The sequence below is a fragment of the Marmota monax genome, unplaced genomic scaffold (genome assembly GCF_021218885.2).
Source record: "Marmota monax isolate L192 unplaced genomic scaffold, Marmota_monax_Labrador192_F-V1.1 WCK01_AAM20220418_F8-fsc00247, whole genome shotgun sequence".
NCBI lineage: Eukaryota > Metazoa > Chordata > Mammalia > Rodentia > Sciuridae > Marmota > Marmota monax.
In genome coordinates, this window is record NW_026694880.1 from 541234 (window position 1) to 564467 (window position 23234).

Sequence of the window (23234 nt, forward strand, 5' to 3'; positions counted from 1 at the left end):
AAGCATGTTTCTATTGATAATTAAAGGCAGAGTTAGAAAATAGTTAATAGAATCAACTATACAAATGGGCATCAGAGTGTATAGTTTCAGAAAATCAGTTCTTTGATGGGAATGAAGACACTCAGGAGCCAAGTGACTTTTAGTTTATACCATTTGTGAGTGTGTAAAATATATCCATTGCTTTCTGATCATTTAAGGTATCTGACTAGATAAAGGTAATTTCTTCACTGAAGATTTCCAATTCAATAGAAAAAGTAATGGTTAATTTCAGTTATGTAAAGTATTATGTAAAATGGTCTCTTTCTCTATAAATTAGCAAAACACCCCCATATTAGTGATATCCTTACTTTCTTAAAGCTATAGATAGCTACATAAGGAAGATTTGGGGTGGAATTAAATGTAGAATCTGATTTTTCAGAGAAATATTTTCTTCCTTTTTTAATGAGAAAATGCTACCTAGTGTATATGACTCTTCATCTTTAGTTTTAAATCAGTTTCAGTGAAGTAGTAGACATATTTTTGTATTAAAATGACCATTTACAGAATTTCCTCCACACTACTCAGAGAGAACTAAAAAGATAATTATAAGGAATTTTCTTCCTTGTAGTCTTTTCATTTGTTGTTTTCTTCTTATTTTTCTTAGACATCCAACTTAACTCCCTTCCCTACCAAATTATGTTTGACAATCAATCTTGATTTTTATGTGAGTGCTTTTTATCTTTTCATGTAATAATTCATCAAATTATAACTGTGACCTTCAACTTCCTATCCTGATGTCACCCATGTGTTAATATTGCTTTTTACTCTGAATGACACTGACTTTGTCACAAACTACCACTTTTTCAACATTTATTTTTCAATCAAAATGGCTTATCCTATTTGGTCATAACTTATCTTTTATCATTGATAAAATTTTACTAAGAAATATTTTTCAGATAAAATGTTTAAATAAGCTTTATCCTTTAGAAACAATTAACGGACTTGCTGGAGTGTTTTAAAAAGAAACTAATGCTGGTAGCAGTTGTATGCCCCTAATTGCAATGACTCAGGAGGCTAAGACAGGTGGATCGTGAGTTCAAAGCCAGCCTCAACAATTTAGCAATGCCCTAAGCAGCTTAGCCCAGATCCTGTCTCTAAATAAAATACAAACATGGCTGGGGATGTGGCTCCATGGTTAGGTGCTCCTTGGTTCAATCCCTGGTACTAAAAGAGAGAGAGAGAGAGAGAGAGAGAGAGAGAGAGAGAGAGAGACTGACTTAATATTTCTTGTGGAAAATTTAAGAACAGAAATTTGGCTTCTCTAAGTTTAACTATGCTGTTTTGTTCATTCAAGAAATGTAGGACTTAGAATTTCTTTACTTTTTCCTTTCTTCCATCCTTCAATCCTTCCTTCCCTCCTTCTCCTCCTTTGTTTCCTCCCTTTATATGTGTGAGGTAATAGAAAATTCATCATCAACAAGTTATACACTATATGTAATAAATAATTTATCAACAATACAATAAAATAATGTGTTTATTTGTATATATTTTAAAAATTCTCCTTTTGAAACAATATTTGCTTTCTCTTCCAGGATATAATTAGCTAGGCTTACTTCTTTATACTTAAACTTTCATCTTTTTTTCTTTTTGACATTAACTTTCTCTTGAACTGTGTACTCATCAAAATTGGAAGGTCACACCTAAAGTATTGCAATCTTCCTTTGCAGTTGCCCACAATAAGGGATCTCTCTCTTTTTTTTACTGTCTTTCCCTAACTTATGTAGGGGTAAAAATCTCCGAGAATTTTACTTGCTTTAAAAAAAGCAAACACTCAACGAAGACCTATTTGCCATTTCTATCATAATGATATTTAAAGCATAGTTGCTTAACAGCTAGTTGGTGGATATGTAGCATCATACCACTTGATAGCTCCTCAATCCACTGGGAAACAGTGAGAATTTTAAAGTTTCATGCCAAGTGTATCCTTCTGGACTTCTTTAACTCCAGACTCCCTGCACATCTTCATTCATATTTAGGACATCTCATGTAGAGTAAACCCTGGTTTTGAAATAAAAACTCATTAAAATAGCAATTATAAAGGCTGCATCAGTTTTATTCTAAAAATATGAAGCAGAATTTCAAAATAGAGTGCATTACTCTGTAAAAATAATTTAAAGTAATATACAAAATAAATGTTATTGAAAGACTAGAAAGTTAAAGAATTTTATTTCTTGGTAAGAAAAAAGATGTATTCTATATTTTTCTTCAGAGAAATCTCTACTTCAAAACTTCCCCTTGAACTTCAAGTCAAGTTCGATCTGTGAATAGATAGTACATAGGCAAAAACTGCATGCCTCTGGCATGGTTTCCTCTATCAGTATATAAGATGCTTCCCTCTCATTGCGTGTAGCCACCCACTTCTTCCCTCTCTACACAGTCTCGTTTCACAACTTCTTTGGGGTGATTTTAAAGATGATTGTTAACAATCATTACATTCAGTGTACCTAGGTAATGCAATCAGCCAAAGGTCTGTGATTTTCTTTTCTCTGCTGCACATTTTCTTTGACACATGAGAATAAGAATCAAGGCAGAATGCAAAGAGGACATAATAAAATTTGGAGGCACTTTTGAATATGAGCACTAGAATTGACATGTTTGAAACATTTATAATCTCTAAACATTAGAGAGATTGTTACATATTTTAAAATGTCTGTGAGATTAGACTTTGATGAAAAATGTGAAGGTCACAACAAGACATTGAGGATGAGTTAGCTATATGAAAAGAGACGGGAACTTTCTCTTCCTTTTTGTGATACAAGAGACATAAAGCAGAAACTTTATACAGGGAAATAGTAAATCTGAATAAGAAGAGACATAAAAGAATGCATAGAAATGGGGGACTAAAGCTGGTAAATAAACTTTTTGAATTTCATTTAAAGATATGAAAGAAAGTGTGGGAAGTCTAGCCTATGGAGAGTAGAAATCAGGCTAGGAAAACAGGTTATTTAAAATAAACATATATAGGAAAATAGAAAACAGTATTAAAAAAGAAATGTATTTTTCTCTGTCTCAAAGACTGCATGGAAAGTAAGGATTGTATTAAGTCTCTAAGTTCAAAATTGGTTATTTTTTAAGAGATGAGAGAAACTGATTGACTTTTAGCATTTTCAAAAATAGTAATCTAATATCCAAGTATGGGGATCCTAAGTGAAATTTAATCAGTTTTACCTCAGGTATCCAGATAGCAACTTGTCTCATTGATCTTTAGATCTTTATTGTCATTTTTACCTTATTTTTCCTTGCAAATAGAAAATTTCATTTGATAAAAAAGTTAACAAATTATGCAGAAGTAGATTGTCAGTTAACTTTACCTAGTAAAGTATGGAGGCTTAGCAGATTTTATCTGCTCAAATAAAAGCAAATACATATGACATTTATTACATTGGGTATGTTCAGAAAAATGGAGGTGTGCTTCATCATTGGAGACTCAGTTTTCCATGGTAGGCTGCTGTTTAGACTGGTCCATTGTAGACTGCTGCAGTCAGGCTAGTTTTACCTCCCCACTTCAGAAACCATGTCCAGGCAGGTCCTAATAACTTTCTTCATTTTGATGTGCAATAGAACCACAAAGAGATTGGGGTAGCTCAGTTTTGCTGCAAGAACTTTGAAGTATCTTCTGGTCATGTCTGTGAGGTTTACTAGCTTTTTGTAAAACCTGAAGCTCATTGGTGAAATGAAGGGATTGGGCTAGAATATTGGTTCTAAATACCCCACAGTGCACATGATGGGTGCCTACAACAAAGACTCCTCCAACCAGAAATGGCAATGATATTGGAGTTGAATCTTTGACAAAGTAGTCTCTTGGTTCCACTACTATTCTAAGGAAGTCAATACTTTATCCTTGCTGCAGATTTTTCATTTACTGATTGGGTGCCTTCTTTTTGTTTCCTAAGAACTTTTCCCTATTTGATTTACATAGAGAAGGTAAGCCTCCATATATGGAAGTGCCCACATTCCAAATATTGTCCCATGTAGCCTCTTCTTATAACAATAGCCCTATTTGATAAGGGACATACATTTTCATTGATTCTGGCTATATTTGTAAAATTATGGCCTCACCGCCCTTTGTAGACATTTTCCCCTCCTTTTTATATTTCCGGAGTTGGGTTTTGGAATGACCAACTAAAATAAATAAATAAATAAAAATTCAGACAACCTGTGTAACCCTTAAAATGCATGTTTTTGGATGAAGTCATTCCTGATATTAGACCATATTGTCTTTATTTGCAAAATAAAGGTGTTTGGTACATGAGGTTGTACTAAAGTAAAGGTACCCTCTTTTCCTGAAACTCTGTTGATATCTTAATCATGGTTTTAAATATTATTAGAGCTCTTCTGGATATTTTACATCTTTTGATGATTCAAATAAGGTGGGAAGTAAGTAATACTTAGGCTATATGTTTGTCGAGATGAAAAGTCTTCATCTATTTTTAAGTCAATAATGACAAAACCCATCTCCAGATAGTTTATGGTGTGTGTGTGTGTGTGTGTGTGTGTGTGTGTGTGTGTGTATACAGTCCAGCCCCCAATTTGGATTAACTATTTAGGTAGAAAATCTTTTCCTATTTTGGCTTTTTTTTCCTTAAAATATCAATTTCTATTCACTCCCTTTTTGTATTGAGAAATCATCAGTATAATTTATTATCACTATTTCCCTTTGAATAGCTATAATTTTGTTTTGCTTTGCCTTCTACTGAAAAGACTAGGGGAAGAGATAATTTCTTTCCAAATTTGTGTGTATGTGTATGTGTGTGTGTGTGTGTGTGTGTGTGTGTGTGTATACAGTCCAGCCCCCAATTTGGATTAACTATTTAGGTAGAAAATCTTTTCCTATTTTGGCTTTTTTTTCCTTAAAATATCAATTTCTATTCACTCCCTTTTTGTATTGAGAAATCATCAGTATAATTTATTATCACTATTTCCCTTTGAATAGCTATAATTTTGTTTTGCTTTGCCTTCTACTGAAAAGACTAGGGGAAGAGATAATTTCTTTCCAAATTTGTGTGTATGTGTATGTGTGTGTGTGTGTGTGTGTGTGCGTGCAAAGGACTAATAAATATATACATGAGTATGTACATATTTAACACTCTTTGTAAGAGTTCTAGTATTTGCGTCTTAAGATATTTCTTTTTCTTTTCACATGGGCAAATTTTCCAACTATTTATGCTGCAAATATCTTGAAGAAGCAGGCTAAGTAGGCAACCCAAAATTTAAATGAAGAGACTTTTCACAATGAAAACGAAGATGCCTTTGGTAATCTTTCCTGTTTTAGATTTACTGTATCTGCATTCTCTTTGTACAGAAGACATTGCACTTTGATTCACTTGTTTCATAATCACGAAAGACTCTGGGATAATCCTTGCAATAAACTTTGGGCTTTTTGCTTTTTAAAATCTCTCTCTGGAAATTGATGTGGGACTGTGTGACAAGCTCTGTATATAAAATATAATTTCATTGCAGAACATCAACCATTTCATTTAATTTCCTTGTTATGATACTAATAGTTTCAAAAGAACAAAACTCCAGTATGTTAAAAACTATAAAATGATTTTTAAAATGTAATACTTTATTAACACAGACAATATAAATCCTGCATTTAATATACCTAAATATATAAATGTTGTAACATCAACAATTTTGTAACGCTGTAAAAAATCATAGTTTGTGTACAATATGTTCAGAATTTTAAAATAGTAAATTCAAAAATGTGTAGATGTTTTCAGAGTCAATAAGTTAGGAATTGGTGAAATTTGTGTTTAGGATGTCTCCGCTTCAACATGTTTCTCACAATAATAAAACCACAGTCTATTCCTGGTTGTTTTAACAGAGACCAGGCAGTACCTCAAGTAAGTACTGAATCACATAGGAGTTGAGAAGAGCACAAGTTAATCTTTCGATGTGCTTTTATAAAGAACATCCTATCTTCCTGCTCTGAGTCAGTGATCAGCAGGAACTGGTCAAGTAACAGATTGTTAAGCGACTTTCCCTACTTATCCACTTAGAATTTGTCTATCATTCTGAGAAATGGAAGACTTCTAAATCTCAAAAAATCTTTTACATTTGAAAAATCAAGCCAGTTTTCAAAATGTTTTACTCTCAAAATGATATTTGTCAGAGCACTGTCCCTCTTTTTTTTTTTTAAGGCATTTTTTCGCAGACACTCGCAAAGCATTTTCTAGGCTGAGATTTCCATAGGAGACTAGGTACGGGAATGCTTATGAATCCTGCCATTTCTGCTAATTTGACTTGAGAATACAGTGCATAGATCCTCTCTACCTCAGGGATTATTTTAACTTTCAGGAGTCCCACCTGGGACCCAGCCCAGTTGTGCTAGTGGGGTATGGAGTCCTTTCTTGGTGACACACTGGGGCTTCTGATCTCTTTTTTTTTTTTTTTTTCTCTAACTCTTCCACCTTCCTCTCCCCTATCTCCTGCCCTTATCCAAGCACTTTGCATGGTCTCGTTCTGATCAACTATGTACTCTTTCAGGATTTTAAAATCTAAGGTCCTACATTTTTGAAAGCAAAAAGTTTTGCTTCTCAAATTATTACTCTGCCGTAGGTTAACTAAATCTACTTTGAAACTCAAAACCCATTAAAAAAAAGTTTCATTCTTCTTTGCAATTCTGCTTTAACTTATCCTGGGACCTTAAGATGGAATTAATCTTTAGCTGCCTTGGTTGGTGGAAGTAACACAGAACTCAGGACTGAGAGGAAGAAAGAATTGGGCATTACTCTTCCCTGGTATGTGTTCTCTGCTATGTCACCATGGCTCATGATTGAGGTGCTGCCACCTCTCTCCACTCTCAACCCATACACCTCTACTCTTAATATTTAACCTTTGGACATTAGTGTCAGACCCTGAAATAGGCCTGAGTGATTCCCCAAGCAACATCTCTGCTCCAGTGGAGCTGGGAGTCTACTGAGTTGTGAAAATTCTAGAACTTGATCTGTGTCTCCTTCCTTCAGCCCTTACTTAACCTTCTGCATCCTTTATACTTCCTCACTCGAAATAGTCCACTTCACTTTCAGGCTGTACTCTCCGTGGCCTCTTATTAGAAAGAGAGGTGGTATATATGTTTAGTCTTTGGTTCTCTGATCCATTATGGGACGACCTTATCTCAGTTGGTACTTACTGCAGTGTTTAACTTTTCTTCTTCCTGAAAAAAAAAGAGAAACATGATGACAGAATTCAGTGGAAGGAACATGGGCTCATGTGATTTGGGGAAAAAATCTCTTTCCTCATGGAACTTCAGTTTCATCTTGCAAAATTTGGTTACTAATTACAAGTTCTAATATCCATTCTAATGTGCATTCATGATTTTTAAAGAGTAATGTAATTTATATTTCTTAAGTTTTTTTCCAGCTTTATTGAAGTACAGCTGACAAATAAAATTACATATGTGTGATTGATACAGTGGGATGATTTTGTATAAGTATGCTTTGAATAATGATGACCACAACCAAATTAATCAACACATGGTTACTCTGTGTATGGGTAGGTGGGAAGAGTAGGAAGGGTGACAATGAGATATACTCTCTTTTCAAGTTTCAAGTAAACAATACAGTGTAATTAACTTGAGATACCATATTGCTCATTAGATATTCAGGAATCAACTATCTTTCAACTGAAAGTTTGTGCCCTTTGACCACTATCTTCCCATTTTCCCCAAATACCAGTCCAGTCCCCACACCCCATCCTGCTCTCTGTTCCTATGAGTTTGGCTTTTTTACATTATACGCATAACTGAGATTGTGAAATACTTATCCTTCTGTGACTGGTTTATTTCACTTAAAATAATGCCTCCTGAGTTCACCCCTCTTGTTGAGAATGACAGTATTTTTTTCTTAAGGCCGAATAATATGCCATTTTCTTTATATCTTCATCCATTGATGGGCACTTTCGCTGTCTTGGCTGTTGGGAATAGGGCTGTGATGATTACAGAAAAAGCCCCTATGAAAAGGCATTGGACACTTTGAAAGGAAAACAATTTGAAATGTTTACTGTTATTTTCCTTAAAATCACCATAATTTTGGAAGAAAGGAGTTGATTTCCAGCTAACAGGTCACCAAAAATATTCCTTTCCATTTCCTTTCCCTTCTATGGAAAATCATAGAAGCTTCTTTACCAGGTTACTTTCTGACTTATTTAGTTTAAATTGCTTCCCCTAACCCCAAATATATTCACATGGTCAATGAAAGATGGGAAATAAAGTATATATACAGAAAATATAAAACTCAGCCTTTTAATTCTCCATTGCTCATGTGATTGTGACATGCTTTCTTTTTCTTTTCTCAAGTTGCTCTTTCAAATATTTTCCCATGATCCATGCCATCTGCTGTGTGAAACTTGCTGTCAGACAACCATATACTCTAAGCACTACATTATCCAAACTCTATCTTGAAAATTATGCTATAATTATTCAAACTTTTTTTATAGAGGGTTCAAAATAGCTAAGCATATGCTAACTTTTTCCTACTTCACAAGTTCAATATTTTTTTTAGCTCAAATCAGAATTCAAAATAGATAAGTGATGCTTTAAATATGGCTGTTTTAAAAATACATATGGATTCCTCAAAATTAGGGATTATAAACAAGAATTTATGCCATATGTTAAAAATTAAGACATCTAATTTATTGCATTGATCTTAGTGCCATGTAGATAATTAGAATGTATTATTTCTTATTAATTTGTGTTTTTCTTCTGGGGGTATCTGTAAAACATGGATATATCTTTGAATAAAGGAGTCATTTGTTATAAATACTTTATAACTATTCTTCATTTCATGGACAGGGTGTTGCTTTAAGTTAAAACTCCAGCTGAAATGCTATGATTCTGATTTTCAATTGTTTTAAGTCCCAGGCAAAGAAAGCTAACAATAAATGCTAAAATGAAATAAGTGTTGCTTTACGAAAAAGGTGGGAAGATGAAAGTTAGGATGGCGTTAAAGGCTTCGGTAGTTTCACCCAGTGGTGCTCTGAGTTTGCAAAGGTGTCATGTACTCACTCACACACATAAATGTACATGGTGGCAGGAGGGGACAGCATGAGCAAAGAGAAAGACGATGCTCATCCTTTCCAAACCAGGAAAAGAGGTGACTTTAAAATGCTAGGATGGAACAAAAGAATCTCAGATATGCAGGCCTTAATGAGAAGAACCCAAAGTGCTTTAAAATGCCCTTCAATGTTGCCTTGGAAGCAGTGTTTCAAGTTCAACAGTTTGACTTTACAGTGAAGTAGGAAGAGGCTTTTTTCTAGAGGGATGAATGACTGTAGCATTAATTTTCTGATGTCTCTGTCAGTTAGTCAAAGCTAAATTAATTTATTCACTGCATATTTGCTAATTTTTCTCTAATGAACAAAGATATTATTTGCTACATAAGTTCTTATCTTGAAGTTTTGTACAATATGGTATTAAATATAACCAACTAAAATAATTTATTCCTTTTTGAAAGTCAAACTCTTAAGTAAAGCTTAAAATTTTTGAAAATTTTATGTTTTTTAACATACTTTTACATTGAAGAAGATGATTCTCAAGAGAATGAAAAGTGGTTTATAACTTTTTTATCAGAAATAGCTCAATTTTCTGATAGAAATATGTATAAGACGGTTTTATGATCCCTGTCCATCCCTCAAAAAGTAAAACATTAAATACTCATATATTAAATGTGAAAGCAGTGAAGAATGATATGCCTTCTCAGAAATCATGTAGAATAGCCAGGCAATGAAGGCATATGCCTGCCATTCCAGAGACTCACAAAGCTGAGGAAGGAGAACTGCAAATTCAAGGCCAGCCTTGACAACTTACTGAGACCCTATTCATCCATTGATGGATAAATAAAAATTAAAAAGACCTGGGAGTATAGCTGAGTGGTGGTTAAGTCCTTGGTACCCCTCACTCAAAAAGTAATTCTCAAAACATATGAACTAAGCTCAATATAATTCATTAGAATGTGGGTGAGACACAGATCTGACACAATAGACATTCTGTTAATGTGTTTTTAAAGAAAATAATCTATAACAAGGGTCACAAACTATGGCCTGTGGGTAAAATCTTGTCCACAAATGTTTTTATAAATGAAGTTGTATTGAAACACAGCCATACCCATTTATTTCTGCATCATCTAAGGCTGCTTTTATACTAACAAAGGAGGATTAAGTAATTGTGACAAATGTGTTTCCAAAGCCTATAATCTTTACTAGTTGGCCCTTTATAGTAAAATTTTACCAACCCCTCACCTAAAGCAATGACAACAGAATTTAAACTTTGTCCATGTATATGGGCTTTTATGAGGGTCCTTTGGAGATCTGAGTCCTGCAAAGTAGAAACTTATGTGTATTCATACTAAGATTTCCTTGGAGTTTCAGGGCTATCCATCTTGCTGCAATGGACAGTGCATTGGAGGGCTGTTCCTTAAGCCTGTTGTGCCTTATTACAATGCAATTTAACTGTCTGATCAGCTAGATAAGTTAATTTTCATTTTAACTATTTTAAACCAAAATAACATAAGCAGACAACTTTATAAAAGACAGCAAAACTCCTGAAAAACAACCTAGATTGAATATACCACTGATATAAACATAAATGAGAAATAGCAGATGTGACACAAGGCCTATGTAGAGAAATTTATCAGCCATAAATATATTTTAAACACTGATAATCTACTTGAATTTGGCATGAACTAGGCCAGTTTCTTGGAAATTATTAAAACTGCTTTTATATCTATTTTCACTGTGAATATTTCTATCCCTAAGTTTATAGATGTGTTTGAGCTTTAGTTAGTTAATAATAATATGGTGATATCTTAATTAGTAAAGCATTTACAATGTAAGGCACCACAGACATGAAGATGCTATATAGTTTTTATTGTTGTTTAAAGACAGGGTACTCAACATTCTGAGGTTTAATGTATTGCTCAGGTAAATGATAAAATTCTCTTTTCAGGAATTTTAATTGAGAATAGTAGTTAAAAACCTAATTTAATTGGGGATACATGTGTTCTTCTTGCCAGGTAAATATTATAAAATAGAGAATAAAATCATGGCATTTGCAGGTAAATGGATGGAGTTGGAGAATATTATGCTAAATGAAGTAAGCCAATCTCCCAAAAAACAAAGGCCAAGTGTTTTCTCTGATTTGCCGATGCTGATTGATAATAGGGATGGGTCGGAGCATAGGAGGAATGGATGAACTTTAGATAGGGCAAAGGGGAGGGAAGAAAGGGGAGGGGTCACGGGGATAGGAAAGACGGTGGAATGAGACAGACATCATGATCCTAAGTACATGTTTGAAGACACGAATGGTGCGACACTACTTTGTGAACAACCAGAGACATGAAAAATTGTGCTCTATATGTGTAACATGAATTGAACTGCATTCTGCTGTCATTTATAACAAATTAGAATAAATGAATAAATTTAAAAAAAACAATAACAAAAAAATATTAAAACTTAAATCATGGTAGTGTTGGGAAATAGAATGTGATAACAGTTATTATACTTAGTATAACAATGTGGCATATAGAAATCTCTATCAATACAAATTGTTATTATAAAAAAAGAAAACAACAGAACAATGAACACAACTGTATTCCTTTGGTATGAAAAGCTATTAGAAAATGTATAGAAAACACCTCTGAAGATTTAAAACAATCAGTATTGAGGGAATTATGATTTTGGAGGTTTTATTGTATGGTTAAATCAAAGTATAAAATTTTAAAATGTTCTCAGTTTACAGCATTCATGTCTTAAATATACAGTATACAAAAGTTGACAGTTTTGAGCTTTAAGGGAAAAAATAGAGAAATTTGTTTTCTAAAGTAAGTAGCTTCTTTAACAAAAGCACTATTTTATGGGAAACAGTGGAGGTATCACAGCAATGGGATGTATTAGAAAACAGATTGTAGTATGAGGTTGCAGGTACTTTGATATCCAAAGGTAAACTATGATGACAAAGAACACACACACACACACACAGAGTTCTCTGCAATAATGAGATGGAGAAGGACCAGTAAAATCTTTTGGACCCATTCAAAGGTTCTCAAGTTATCTTGTGGCAAAGCACTTATAAGGAGGCCACATTCAAGATGCACTGTGAAAATCTGTGTTTGAAGAATTACTAATGGGGTTCTTGGTTTGAATATGGTACTTCAAAATTGGCAATTAATTACCATTTATCATTCTGACCTCATTCGAAAGCAAAAGGAGAAACAAAAACATAAATTCCAGTTAATCCACAAACAACGAGGTTACAAGAAAAACTCCAAACCATAGAAAAAAAATGTAAACACTGCTAAAAATCAGTGAAGAGAGTGAGAAAATATGTGTTTAGGAAGAAATGGAGTGAGGATACAATAACTGCAGATTCAGCAAACAGCCTTCTCTGAGGGTCTGGATGCACCTTAACTTGCAAACTTCAAATCCCTGGTCTTCAGATGGGTGCACTTGTCGGCAACAGAAATCCTGTCCTGATTTTCTTCTGAGAAGCAGAGGAATTGAAACTGTCTGGACATAGAAATATAGAAAGTCATACTCGTCAGGGGCTCTCTTTTCCTGTGGCAGCCTGGACACAGACATTTTGCTGTGGAGAGTACCATACAGCACAGCCTTCCTTACTTGGGGCGAAGGGAAAGCTAAATCAACCCATAACCCAAACACTGAGGCACAAAGATAATCCCAGGCAGTGGGCTCTTCCCCATATGAATCTGGAGCAGAAATTTCTCATGCTGGAAAGGTATATTTACCATGGAGATATATGAGGTGAGAAAGACAGAAACAAACAAAAAGGATCCCTGGTTGGATAGCAAACAAATAATCTCTAACATGAGACTTTAAAAATAATGTGCTGAGAGTAGTTGAAAATGATAAAATATTTCAGGTACAACAATCAAAAAGAGAGAAGTTATAACCTTCATAATGGGAAAAATCCTTTAAGTAAAGGAAGTAAAAATCTATTGCAATGCTAAAGGATATAATTTACAAGAAAAATACAATCACTAGAGTATCTAAAGGTCAGAATATAATATCAAGATTCATACAGTAAAAGCAAAAGACAGGATTAAAATAAATGAAAATCTGTTACTGGTAAAATACTATTAATTCAATTTTTCAGTTTATAATAGATCAGGCATAAAAAACAAGTAAAGATGGATCATCTCAAATAAATCTATTAAATATATTTTGGATTCTGTATCCCACAAAGTAAAGCACAAAACTAAAAACTATTTTGAAAATCTGTGGGACCCTCATAAAAATTGGTTATATATTAGAACAAAAAGAAAACTCTATTAGTTGTCAAGGTAGATATGGTGTACACAAATTTATCTAATCACAAAATTTATAAATTAATAAGTAAGAAAACAAAATTGTTCTGCTCATCTGTAAGTAGAAATTTTTGCTTTTCAATGAATCTTTGATCAAGGAGGAAAAATATTCTGTTTACTTCTCCTTTCCCCCAACTTTATTGAGATATAATTAACAATAAAGTTCTGTATACTTAAAGTGTACCACTTAATGTTTTGATATGTATCATAAAATACTCATAATCAAGCTGACATATCTATCACCTCACATAGCTACCATTATTATTATAATTCTTATTTTGTGATTGCATTTAGAATTCACACTTATCAAGTCATAGTATGCAGTATATTTTGTTAATTATACTGATATTTCTATTCATTGGATATGCAGAACTTGTTTATCTTGAATAACTAAAACTATAGAACCTTTGACCAACGTCCCCCCAACCCCCACCAACCCAGGCCCTGGCAACTATTATTCTAGTCTCTACTTCTATAAGTTTGAGTATTTTATTTTAATTTAACTATTCTAACATCCACATATAAATGAGTTCACACTGTATTTGGCTTTCTATGTTTGAATTATTTCACTTCTACTTTCTTCTATGTTATTACAAATGACAGGATTTCCTTGTTTTGTAAGGTTGATTAATCTTCCATTGCAGGTTTATCTATTACGTTTTCTTTATATGTTGACAACTAATGGACATCTAAGTTGTTACCATATCTTGTATTTTGTGAATAATTATTCAGAGAACATGGGAGTACTAGTATCTCAAGCCACTGATTTAATTTCCTTGGGTATATATCAAGAAGTGAAATTTCTGAATCTTATGGTAGTAATATTTTCAATTTTGGGGGGAATTTCACTATTGCTTTCCATATTAAGTGTTGGAATTTACATTCCCAAGAACAGTGTGCAAAGGTTTCCTTTCCTTCATAATCTCATCAACATTTTTTACCTTATGTTTAAAGGTAAACATGTTTACCTTACATTTTTATTAACATATTTTTAATTTTGTTAATTATATCTAACTGGTAAAAAATGTAACAATTATACATATTATTATGATACATGATGTTTTGCACATGTTCATATTGTGCATATTTATTTCCTCAAATATTTTTGATTTCTTGTGAAAATTTTCACAATCCTTTCTTCTAGCTTTTTGAAATGTACAGTACATTATTGTTATCTATAGTCATCATCCTGTGCAATAGCATACCAGAACTTCTTGCCCCTATTTAATTGTAGCTAGTATCCACTGATCAACATTTCACCATCCTTTCCTCCTTCCTACTCTCCCCAGATTCTGATAATTTCTGTTCTATTCTCAACTTCTATGAGATCAATATTTTGATATTCTATGAGTAAAATAATGCAGTACTGTTTTTCTGTACCTGGCTTATTTCATTTAATATAATGATCTCTGGCCCAACTCATGTTTTCACAAATGAAAAGATTCCGTTCTTTTTAAAGGCTGAATAGTATCCCATTGTATACATATGCCACATTTTCTTTATCCATTTATTGGTTGATGGACACCTAAGTTGTTTCCATTTCTAGGCTGTTGTGAATAGTGTTGCAATGTACATGGGAGTGCAAGTGTCTCTTCAACATACTGATTTCAATTCCTTTGCATATATACCCAGTAGTGGGATTGCTGGTTCATATGGTAGTTTTAGTTCCAATTTTACGAGGAACTTATATCATTTTCCATAATGGTTAAACTAATTTACATTCCTGACAACAGTGCACAAGGGTTCTCTTTTCTCCACATTCTTTCCAATACTTGTAATCTTTGGTGTTTTGGATCAGAGGTGAGGTGATATCTCATTGTGGTTTTGTTGCATTTCCCTAATGATCAGTGATGCTGAACATTTTTTCATATCCCCATTTACCTTTTCACGTACTCATTAGCCATATCTTCTTTTGAGAAATATCTATTTAGGTCCTGTTATGGTTTGTATATATGGTGCCAAAAGCTCTTGTGTTGGTACAGGAATGTTTGGAGGAGAAGTGATTAAATTATGAGATCTGTAATTAACCAGTCCATCCTTGTTTGAATAGACTGACTGGGTGGTAGGCAGGTGGGCTGTGACTGCAGGAGGTGAACACTGGGTGCATGTACTGAAAGGGTTCATCTTCCTTGTGACACTAACTCCATGTCCCTTCTCTCTGCTTCCTGGTCACCATGCAATGAGCAGCTTCCCTTCCCCACATTCTTATACCATAATGTTCAGCCTCACCTTGGATCCAGAACAGGGGAGTCAGCACACTGTGGACTGAATCTCTGAAACCATGAGCCAAAATAAACTTTCCCTCCTCTGATTTATTCTTGTCAGGTATTTTGATCACAGCAATGCAAAGCTACCTAAACCAAGTCCCTTGCTCATTTTTAAATCAGAGTATGTATGTGTGTGGGGGAGAGTTTTTATTATTATTATTCTTATATTGACTTGTTTAAATTCCACATATAGTTTGGATAGTAGCCCTTATTGGGAATATAGTTTACAGATATTATTCCACAGATTGCCTTTATACTTTGTTGATTTTTTTCATGCATAAAGTTTTACTTTTTGTTGCCTATGTTTTAGATGTCATATTCAAAAAATTACTCCCCAAGCCAATGTCAAAATAATTTTTCCCTTCTTTTCCTCTAGTAGTTTTACCAGTTTCAGGCTTTAGGTTTAAGTCTTTTATCCATCTTGAGTGATTTCTTGCACATGGTGTGAGACAAGGGTCCAATTTTATCCTTCTGATGTGGATATATAGGCTTCCCTTATTAAAGAAGTCTATTCTTTCTCCATTGTATGTTTTGGCATTGTTATAAAAAATCAGCTGATTTGTCATAAAGAATGGATTTATTTTTGCACTCTTTACTCTGGTTCCATTGGCTTACATGTCTATTTTTATGCCAGTACCTTAAACTGTTTTGATTTGTAGTTTTGTAGTATATTTTGAAATTAGGAAGTATGTTATTCCCTCACAACCCCAAAGAAGGATATTTGGAAGATTGTCTTTGGGTTCATAGGATTAAAATTACTTTTTTAAATTGTCTTTTAGCTTGCTTCTATCTTCTAATTTTTCTATAATGATTATATGTTACTTTGTATAATATTAAAACCAACTTCTTAAACTAATGCAAAAGAGATACAACTTGAAAAAACATAAGATTTCTACCTGAGGAAAAATGGTAATAAGATCATCATCCTTACAATTATTATATTTTAGAATATACAAGATATAGATAAAATAGTCTTTGCAAGAAAATTTATAGCTTAATGTGTACATAGAGGAGAAAACTAAGAAAAAGAACCTTAGAATTTTGGAAACGGAAGTTTGAATACAAGAACAAAGCAGAGAAAATTCCCAGGGTAATGGTAAAGAGAATGGCAGGATAACAACTTGATGTGAAGCCCAAGAGATAGCTAGCACAGACTGAAAGAGGAGGCTTAGGTGACATAGATATCAAAAATATTTTCTCCTTTATTCTGCACTGTAAACCCAGCAGTACTCACATGAGATTGGCCTAGACTCTTTGTTCTCTTTGGCCTGTCCTGTTGCTGATAAAATTCTGCTCTCCCTGTCTGCCCAGATGCCTGGGTAAGCTAGGATCATGTGGTGACATAATCCCACAAGGGGTTCAGGTTTGATTTACTCCCATGAATTGGAGTTTAACCACAGTGAACTCAGAAGTATAAAACACAGAGCTGCACACTCTAGGAGGACATTTTCCTCCTGACTGCATAAAACTAGAGCCTACAGGATTCTCCCATATTGTGTACCCTCTGTTTCCCATGAATCACTGCAGGCTTGTCCCTGGACATCCTGAGAATGGGTTCTTAAACCCATCAAGAAAAATGAAGCCTAACCAGAGACTGTTCCAGCCACCTTTTTCTAATTCAACTATCAAGAGCAATCTGCCCTTTTCTTGGATAACTAGTTTTGTGTTTGCTATTCAGTTTTCATGTTATTCACTTTTCACACTGATTAAGATGTGTAATGAGTTCTTAATAAAACTATAAAATATTTGATTGATAAATAAGACAAAGCAGAATATATTTCAATATAAGAAGAATGAGAACTATAAGTTAATGAAATTAGACAAAAAAAATGAGAAGTGTCTTAAGTAGCAGAGAGGAGATAATCTCATCAGTATTAGGTGATTTTATTTTAAGTGATTCACCTGGAATTTCTAAGGGAATCAACTAAATGACAATAAATAATTATTAAATTGTTAAATAATAATTAGAATAACTCAATAATGTGTCTTGATAGAAAATGAATAGCTTTAAAATACTGATAAGTATTCCAAAATTGTTGTTAAATGAAAAAACAAATGTGATACAGGATATTGTATAAAGGATGCTATCTTTTTTATAGTGAGTGTATGCTTGTTGTGTATGTGTGAAATTAGAATATGTATTTGTATTTTTTCTAAAGATATACTTGAAGAAGAAATGAAAAACTAGTAGAAATAAAACACAGTCATTCTTTCAAGGTATAGAAGGTTGAAACCTATCATTCTGCAAACTTAAGATTTTTAGCTTACTTAAAAATTTCCAAGAAGTTTTTAAGGTAAATTTTAACCAATTATTTGAAAATATTTTTAAAACATAGGATATCTTCTGGTATAGCAACACACGAAGTGTACATTTTTGAAAATCAATCAGTTGCTTGAAAATATATTGCTTGGAAAAATGAATTCAGGTTACATTTAAAAAGTACATACATGTATATGTACATACATACATATATGCTCATTTTGCAACTTTTATTGCTAGCTAGAATAAATTCTCATTTTCATAATTTCCTTGCTCATTCACATCATTCATATTCTCATTAAATAGCTCTTACCTCCACAAAGGTTGTTTTGGCTCTTCCCATTTCCATGTTAAAGATCACCCTAAGGGCTGTTACCTCTCTCTGTGGTTGCACTGCTGGGTTCTCTCCAAGGGGACAATGTCTGGAATTGAAGTCTTCCTTCATTCCTTCCAGATTCAATTTTCCCCAGTTCTTTTTCTCTGCTAAATTAAACTTGAAAACTCACTATTTGATGAACTAAACCTAGTACCTCAATCCCTCACTCAGATCTTAATATCCTCTACAATGTCCTATTCTTTCTCCTCCATTTTTTTCTAGAGCAAGTCAGAAGCATCCTTGAATTGATTTCCACCGCTATTTCCTCTTTAAATATCCCCATCCAACCTCTTTGGATAGGCTCTCTCCTTTCTTACACATTTCTGCTCTCAAGACTTCCAAAAATAACAAACTTAGCACCCTTCAGGAGACACTGTGCAGGCCCTTATTTTGCTCTGCACAAAGGCTGGAGATGGGGGATAAAAAGGAATTATTGAAAGAGACAAATAGTACACTCTGAAGCAGGTGTCTTGTGAGTGATACCTCCTTATGAGAAGTCTGTTCTTCATACTAGTGCATCTACAATAAAACTAAAAGTGTGCTTGACTTTTGTCCACTAACGTACTCCTTATGCCTTTCTTCTTCCCAGGATATGACAGTGCCTCACAAGCCTGTTTCGCTCCATCCTTTATATCAGACTAAACTCTATCCTCCTGCTAAGTCCCTGCTGCAGCCTCAGACCCTCCCACATGCTGACTGTCTTACCCCAGGACCCTTCAGTCATTTGTCCTCCTTCTCACTGAGTGATGAACAGGAGAATTCTCACACCCTCCTTAGTCACAACGCCTATAATAAGGTGAGAATTCTCTACCCAAACGGGGATGTCTGTGCTGGGAACCTTCACTATGCTTAACCATTAAAACTTACATAAGGAAGAAATTTATAGATTAAGAATATTTAAAGATTTAACATTTAAATGTGCTAAGAATATTTGTATTGAAGAACATTATTTATAAGCAGATAATAATTGAACTTGAGAAATAATAAAAATTCACTTTTCTTTTTAAAGTCATTTCCTGATATGTGTTTCTGATTTTTAGTGTTCTGACATCAATGTGGAGATGACAAGAAATTTTCTAAAACTTTACAAGATGCCATTATAAATTTATTGTTGTAGTTTTAGTTCAATGGTCTTAAAAAGCTTCTTTAAATCACAGTTACTTGATGAGGAGGCACTTATAATTTCAGTCAATGTGCAAAGAAATACTTAGAATTTCAGCAAGTATCTGAAAGATATTAACAGATTTTTAAATGGGCCTAGCCACCTCATTAGTGCAGAGTAATGAGATATGTAGAAAGTCACGAAGTGTTCAATACCTGGATATATATATATACGCATATATACATATGTATATATGTGTATATATATATATATATATATATACACACACACACACATATACATTATGCATAAATATATGTACATATATGCATAAATGTACACATGTATGTGTGGATACATAAAATATATGTATGTGTGCATACAGGAAACAAAGTATTAAATATTTATGATTGGTTCTGGAATATAATCATGTGTTTTATTAAAAGCCAGCAATCAAGCTGGGCGCGAAGGCACACACCTGAATTCCTAGCAGCTCAGGAGGCTGAGACAGGAGAATCAAGATTTCAAAGCCAGCCTCAGCAACGGCAAGGTGCTAAGCAACTCAGTGAGACCCTGGGGGATGTGGCTCAGTGGCTGAGTGCCCCTGAGTTCAGTCCTCAGTATCCCCCTACCCTGGAAAAAAAAAAGCCAGCAATCAACACTATATTGCACTTACGTGTAAGCTCTGTTTGATGTTTTGAGTGCTGTATTGTAATGGCAACCTAGCTAGTACAGATTCTCAGACAATGAAAATCTCCTAAAAAATAATTTACCAGTAAAACTGGGTCTTCAAATAAATTTTCTTGAATAATTCAAAATCTTGTTAGGCATTTATCTTCCAAATTCTTTATAACTAATTAAATACATCACTATAGTTGAAAATCCATGAAGGCCATCTTCCAAGAAACAGGTGAACAATACTCCTGGGTACTCCTGGGCCCTAAGTTTAAATTTATTTATTTATTTATTTTTGAAATAATGGTTATAAACTCAGTCTAAACACAAACAACCATCTAAATAGTGAACATTATCATACAAAGAATAATGAGCTGTTTATATTTTATGCCATCTTTGAGAGCTGAGTGATCAATCCTGATTAAACAAGGTCTAAAACATCCATTGTCTGCCAACAAAGTTCAACATGACATTTTTATGACTTTTGGTTGTTTTTTACTCCTGATCTTAAATAAAAAAGTACATCAGTGGAGGAAGACTGATATTTAAAAATGGTTTTATATTATTTGAAATTCTCTGTGATTTAATGCTTGCCAACATTTATGAAATCCATTTAGTTATTGAAGTTAATAATTCTTATAATAATATAGCCAGTTTATTATAAAATGTCATCTATCATAGGGTTATGACTGTATTTCCTAGTCATGAATTACATGAACTATTCCACTCTTGATTTTTAATAGTGTTTTCTAGAACTGTTCAACAAGGATAGACTCAGCATTTCATTCATATGTTAGCCTTTGCTTATTCACTTAAGTCATGTGAATCTAGGCATGGTGGCTAATGCCTTATAGCCCGGCTGCTTGGGAGGCTGTAGTGGAAGGATATCTTGAACCTATGAGTTAGAAACGAGCCTTGGCAACACAGTGAGATCCTGCCTAAAACAAGCAAACAGAAAAAGAAAGAAAAGAAGAAGAAAAAAAGTAAAAGCCAAGCCATGTGAATTTGGACATGTACTTTCAGTACACATAACAAATTTTGTTTTGCAGAGTCTGAGATTAATTGATAGTGAATAAGGAACCAATCAAATCTAAAACAATATTATTAATAAAATCACCATCATGGTCATCATCCTGTAGTAAGACAACATTTTTCTAGTGGAAGACTCAATTGCTTAGACTTGTATCTATTGCTCCTATTGAAATATATGGATCATCCAATTTGATATGTAGGTTTACAAACCTTGTGTTGTTGATATTGAGCCAGTACCATATTAATTTATCAAAATTCTTTTTACTTGAAACTGCTTCTTGTCTGGAATTATAAAATGTAATCTGCCACCTACATTAACTTTTATCCAATATCCTAACATTTCTCCCAAGTTCGACCTTACAACTTTACCCACTGGGCTTATCTCCAGACTCAGATCTTCCACTCTTTCTCTGGAGGTCCACACTGACCTTGACTTATCAGTCTTTAGGGTCCCTTATCAGTAGGGGCTCCAGAAGTTGTCCCACAGTTGTATGCTTATGTTGAGTCTGCAGTGCATCCTTCTGAATTCCACGAACTCCTTAAGTACTAAGTCCTCTCCCAACCTCTTCTCTCCTTTCTTAGTTTCCAGATGGAACTCTGTAATATGATGTCACACCTCACATGATAGTCTCAGGTGCTTTCATTGTCATTCTGGCATAAACCAGTATATCTACCTTCCTTTCTTGGCTGCAGTCTCATGAAGAAAGTCATTCATTTACTTCCTCTATAATCACTGAAAGTGATATAGCCCAGTGGATAAGAGCATGATGCTTCTAGTCACTTAACCCAAATTCATTCTTGACCCCATGCCTTCCAGACAGTGATGTTGGGCATGTCACTTGGCCTCTTTATGCCTCCATTTACTCATCTTTAAAACAAAGATGATAATAGTACTCAACTTTTCAGAGTATTATAGAAAAGATGGTATAATATGTATAAACCACGAAAAACAGTGCCTGAAACACAATGAGATAGGTTAGATCTTATTTCAAAGCCTTCTGGAATTGTTATTCCTTGATTGATTTTTCTCCATAGAATGCTTTCCTTTTTAGTGTGCAGGAACATCAAACATAAAAATAAAATAAAAGTAGCTTCTCCCCCTATTCCTTGATGATGCTGTAAATCTAGCAATTTCATAATTTTATTTGTATTATAATGGTCAAATAACAATTATCTTTTCCTTCTCTATCAGCTAACTCTTAAACCCATTCTCAGAAGCATTCCTTTACCTTTACCACTCCACTGACATTGCTCCCACTAGAATAATCTCATCAGGAAATTGGTCTCTGTCTCTTTTATCCCTGTCTGGCATTTCATGCTGCTGATCTCATTCCCTCTTGCATATTGTCCTGACTTTGCTCCTGGGATAGATTACATTCCAACTTCCTGACAGCTCCTTCTTTGTTTTCTTTGTGGACACCAACTTCTACTTTTTTTTTTTTAATTGCCTCACATCAGACAGTCACCACTCACAGGCCTCAGTAATTATCTCAGCACTGATAAGTCTCAAATACACATTTCCAATTTTGTTTCTCCACCGAGATCCAGTTTCTCATCTTTAGCTGTTTGCTTATCACTTCCCTGGATGTCATGTTGTCACCTCATATTCATTTTGCCCAAAACTAGCTCTGCACTGGCTTCCCTACTTCTGTCATTAATATCCTAATTCTAAATTCCCAAGCTCAAAACTAGATTTGTCTATTATGATTCATTCATGCTTTTCTGCTTTGTCCTCATAACTAGTCATTCACCAAGAGAAATGCATTCCTCTTATGCCATGCTAGTCATATTATCTCACACTATTCTTTATTATTATTTGACTTATTTTAAACTGATCTACTTATTTTCCTCCAGGCATGCCTTGAGCATGTTCAACTCCTCACACATTCTTCTCATAGAAAATACTTTCCTACTTTCCCCCTGATTGCATTTCTCTCTCTTTTTCTGTCTCTTTCTTTCTTTCCTTTTAATATGAGAATTTGCTAAGTTGTTGAGGCTGGCCTTGAAGTTGTGGTCCTCTTGCCTCAGCCTCCTGAGGAGTGGGGTTACAGGTACATGCCATGGCACCTGGTCTTTTTTTCCCCCTTATTTGTGTGAACCATTATGGTGCTTTATGACTAGTTAAATTATCCTTCCTCTTGGGTGAAGTTTCTCCATATGT

At 34.0% G+C, this 23234-nt stretch overlaps 1 protein-coding gene across 17 annotated transcripts in view; it reads left to right on the top strand.

The window, feature by feature from the left end:
• The window catches only part of Mlip (muscular LMNA interacting protein), a 236203-nt gene that overhangs the window by 176041 nt on the left and 36928 nt on the right, over positions 1–23234 (top strand). For 15 of the 17 annotated variants that reach the window (XM_058573407.1, XM_046426722.2, XM_058573394.1 and 12 more), the window contains one exon: positions 18854–19060. The exons of the other annotated variants lie outside the window; for them this stretch is intronic. In XM_058573407.1, coding sequence (XP_058429390.1) covers positions 18854–19060 — 207 coding nt within the window. The remainder of the gene's footprint in view (positions 1–18853; positions 19061–23234) is intronic. 17 annotated transcript variants of the gene reach the window in all.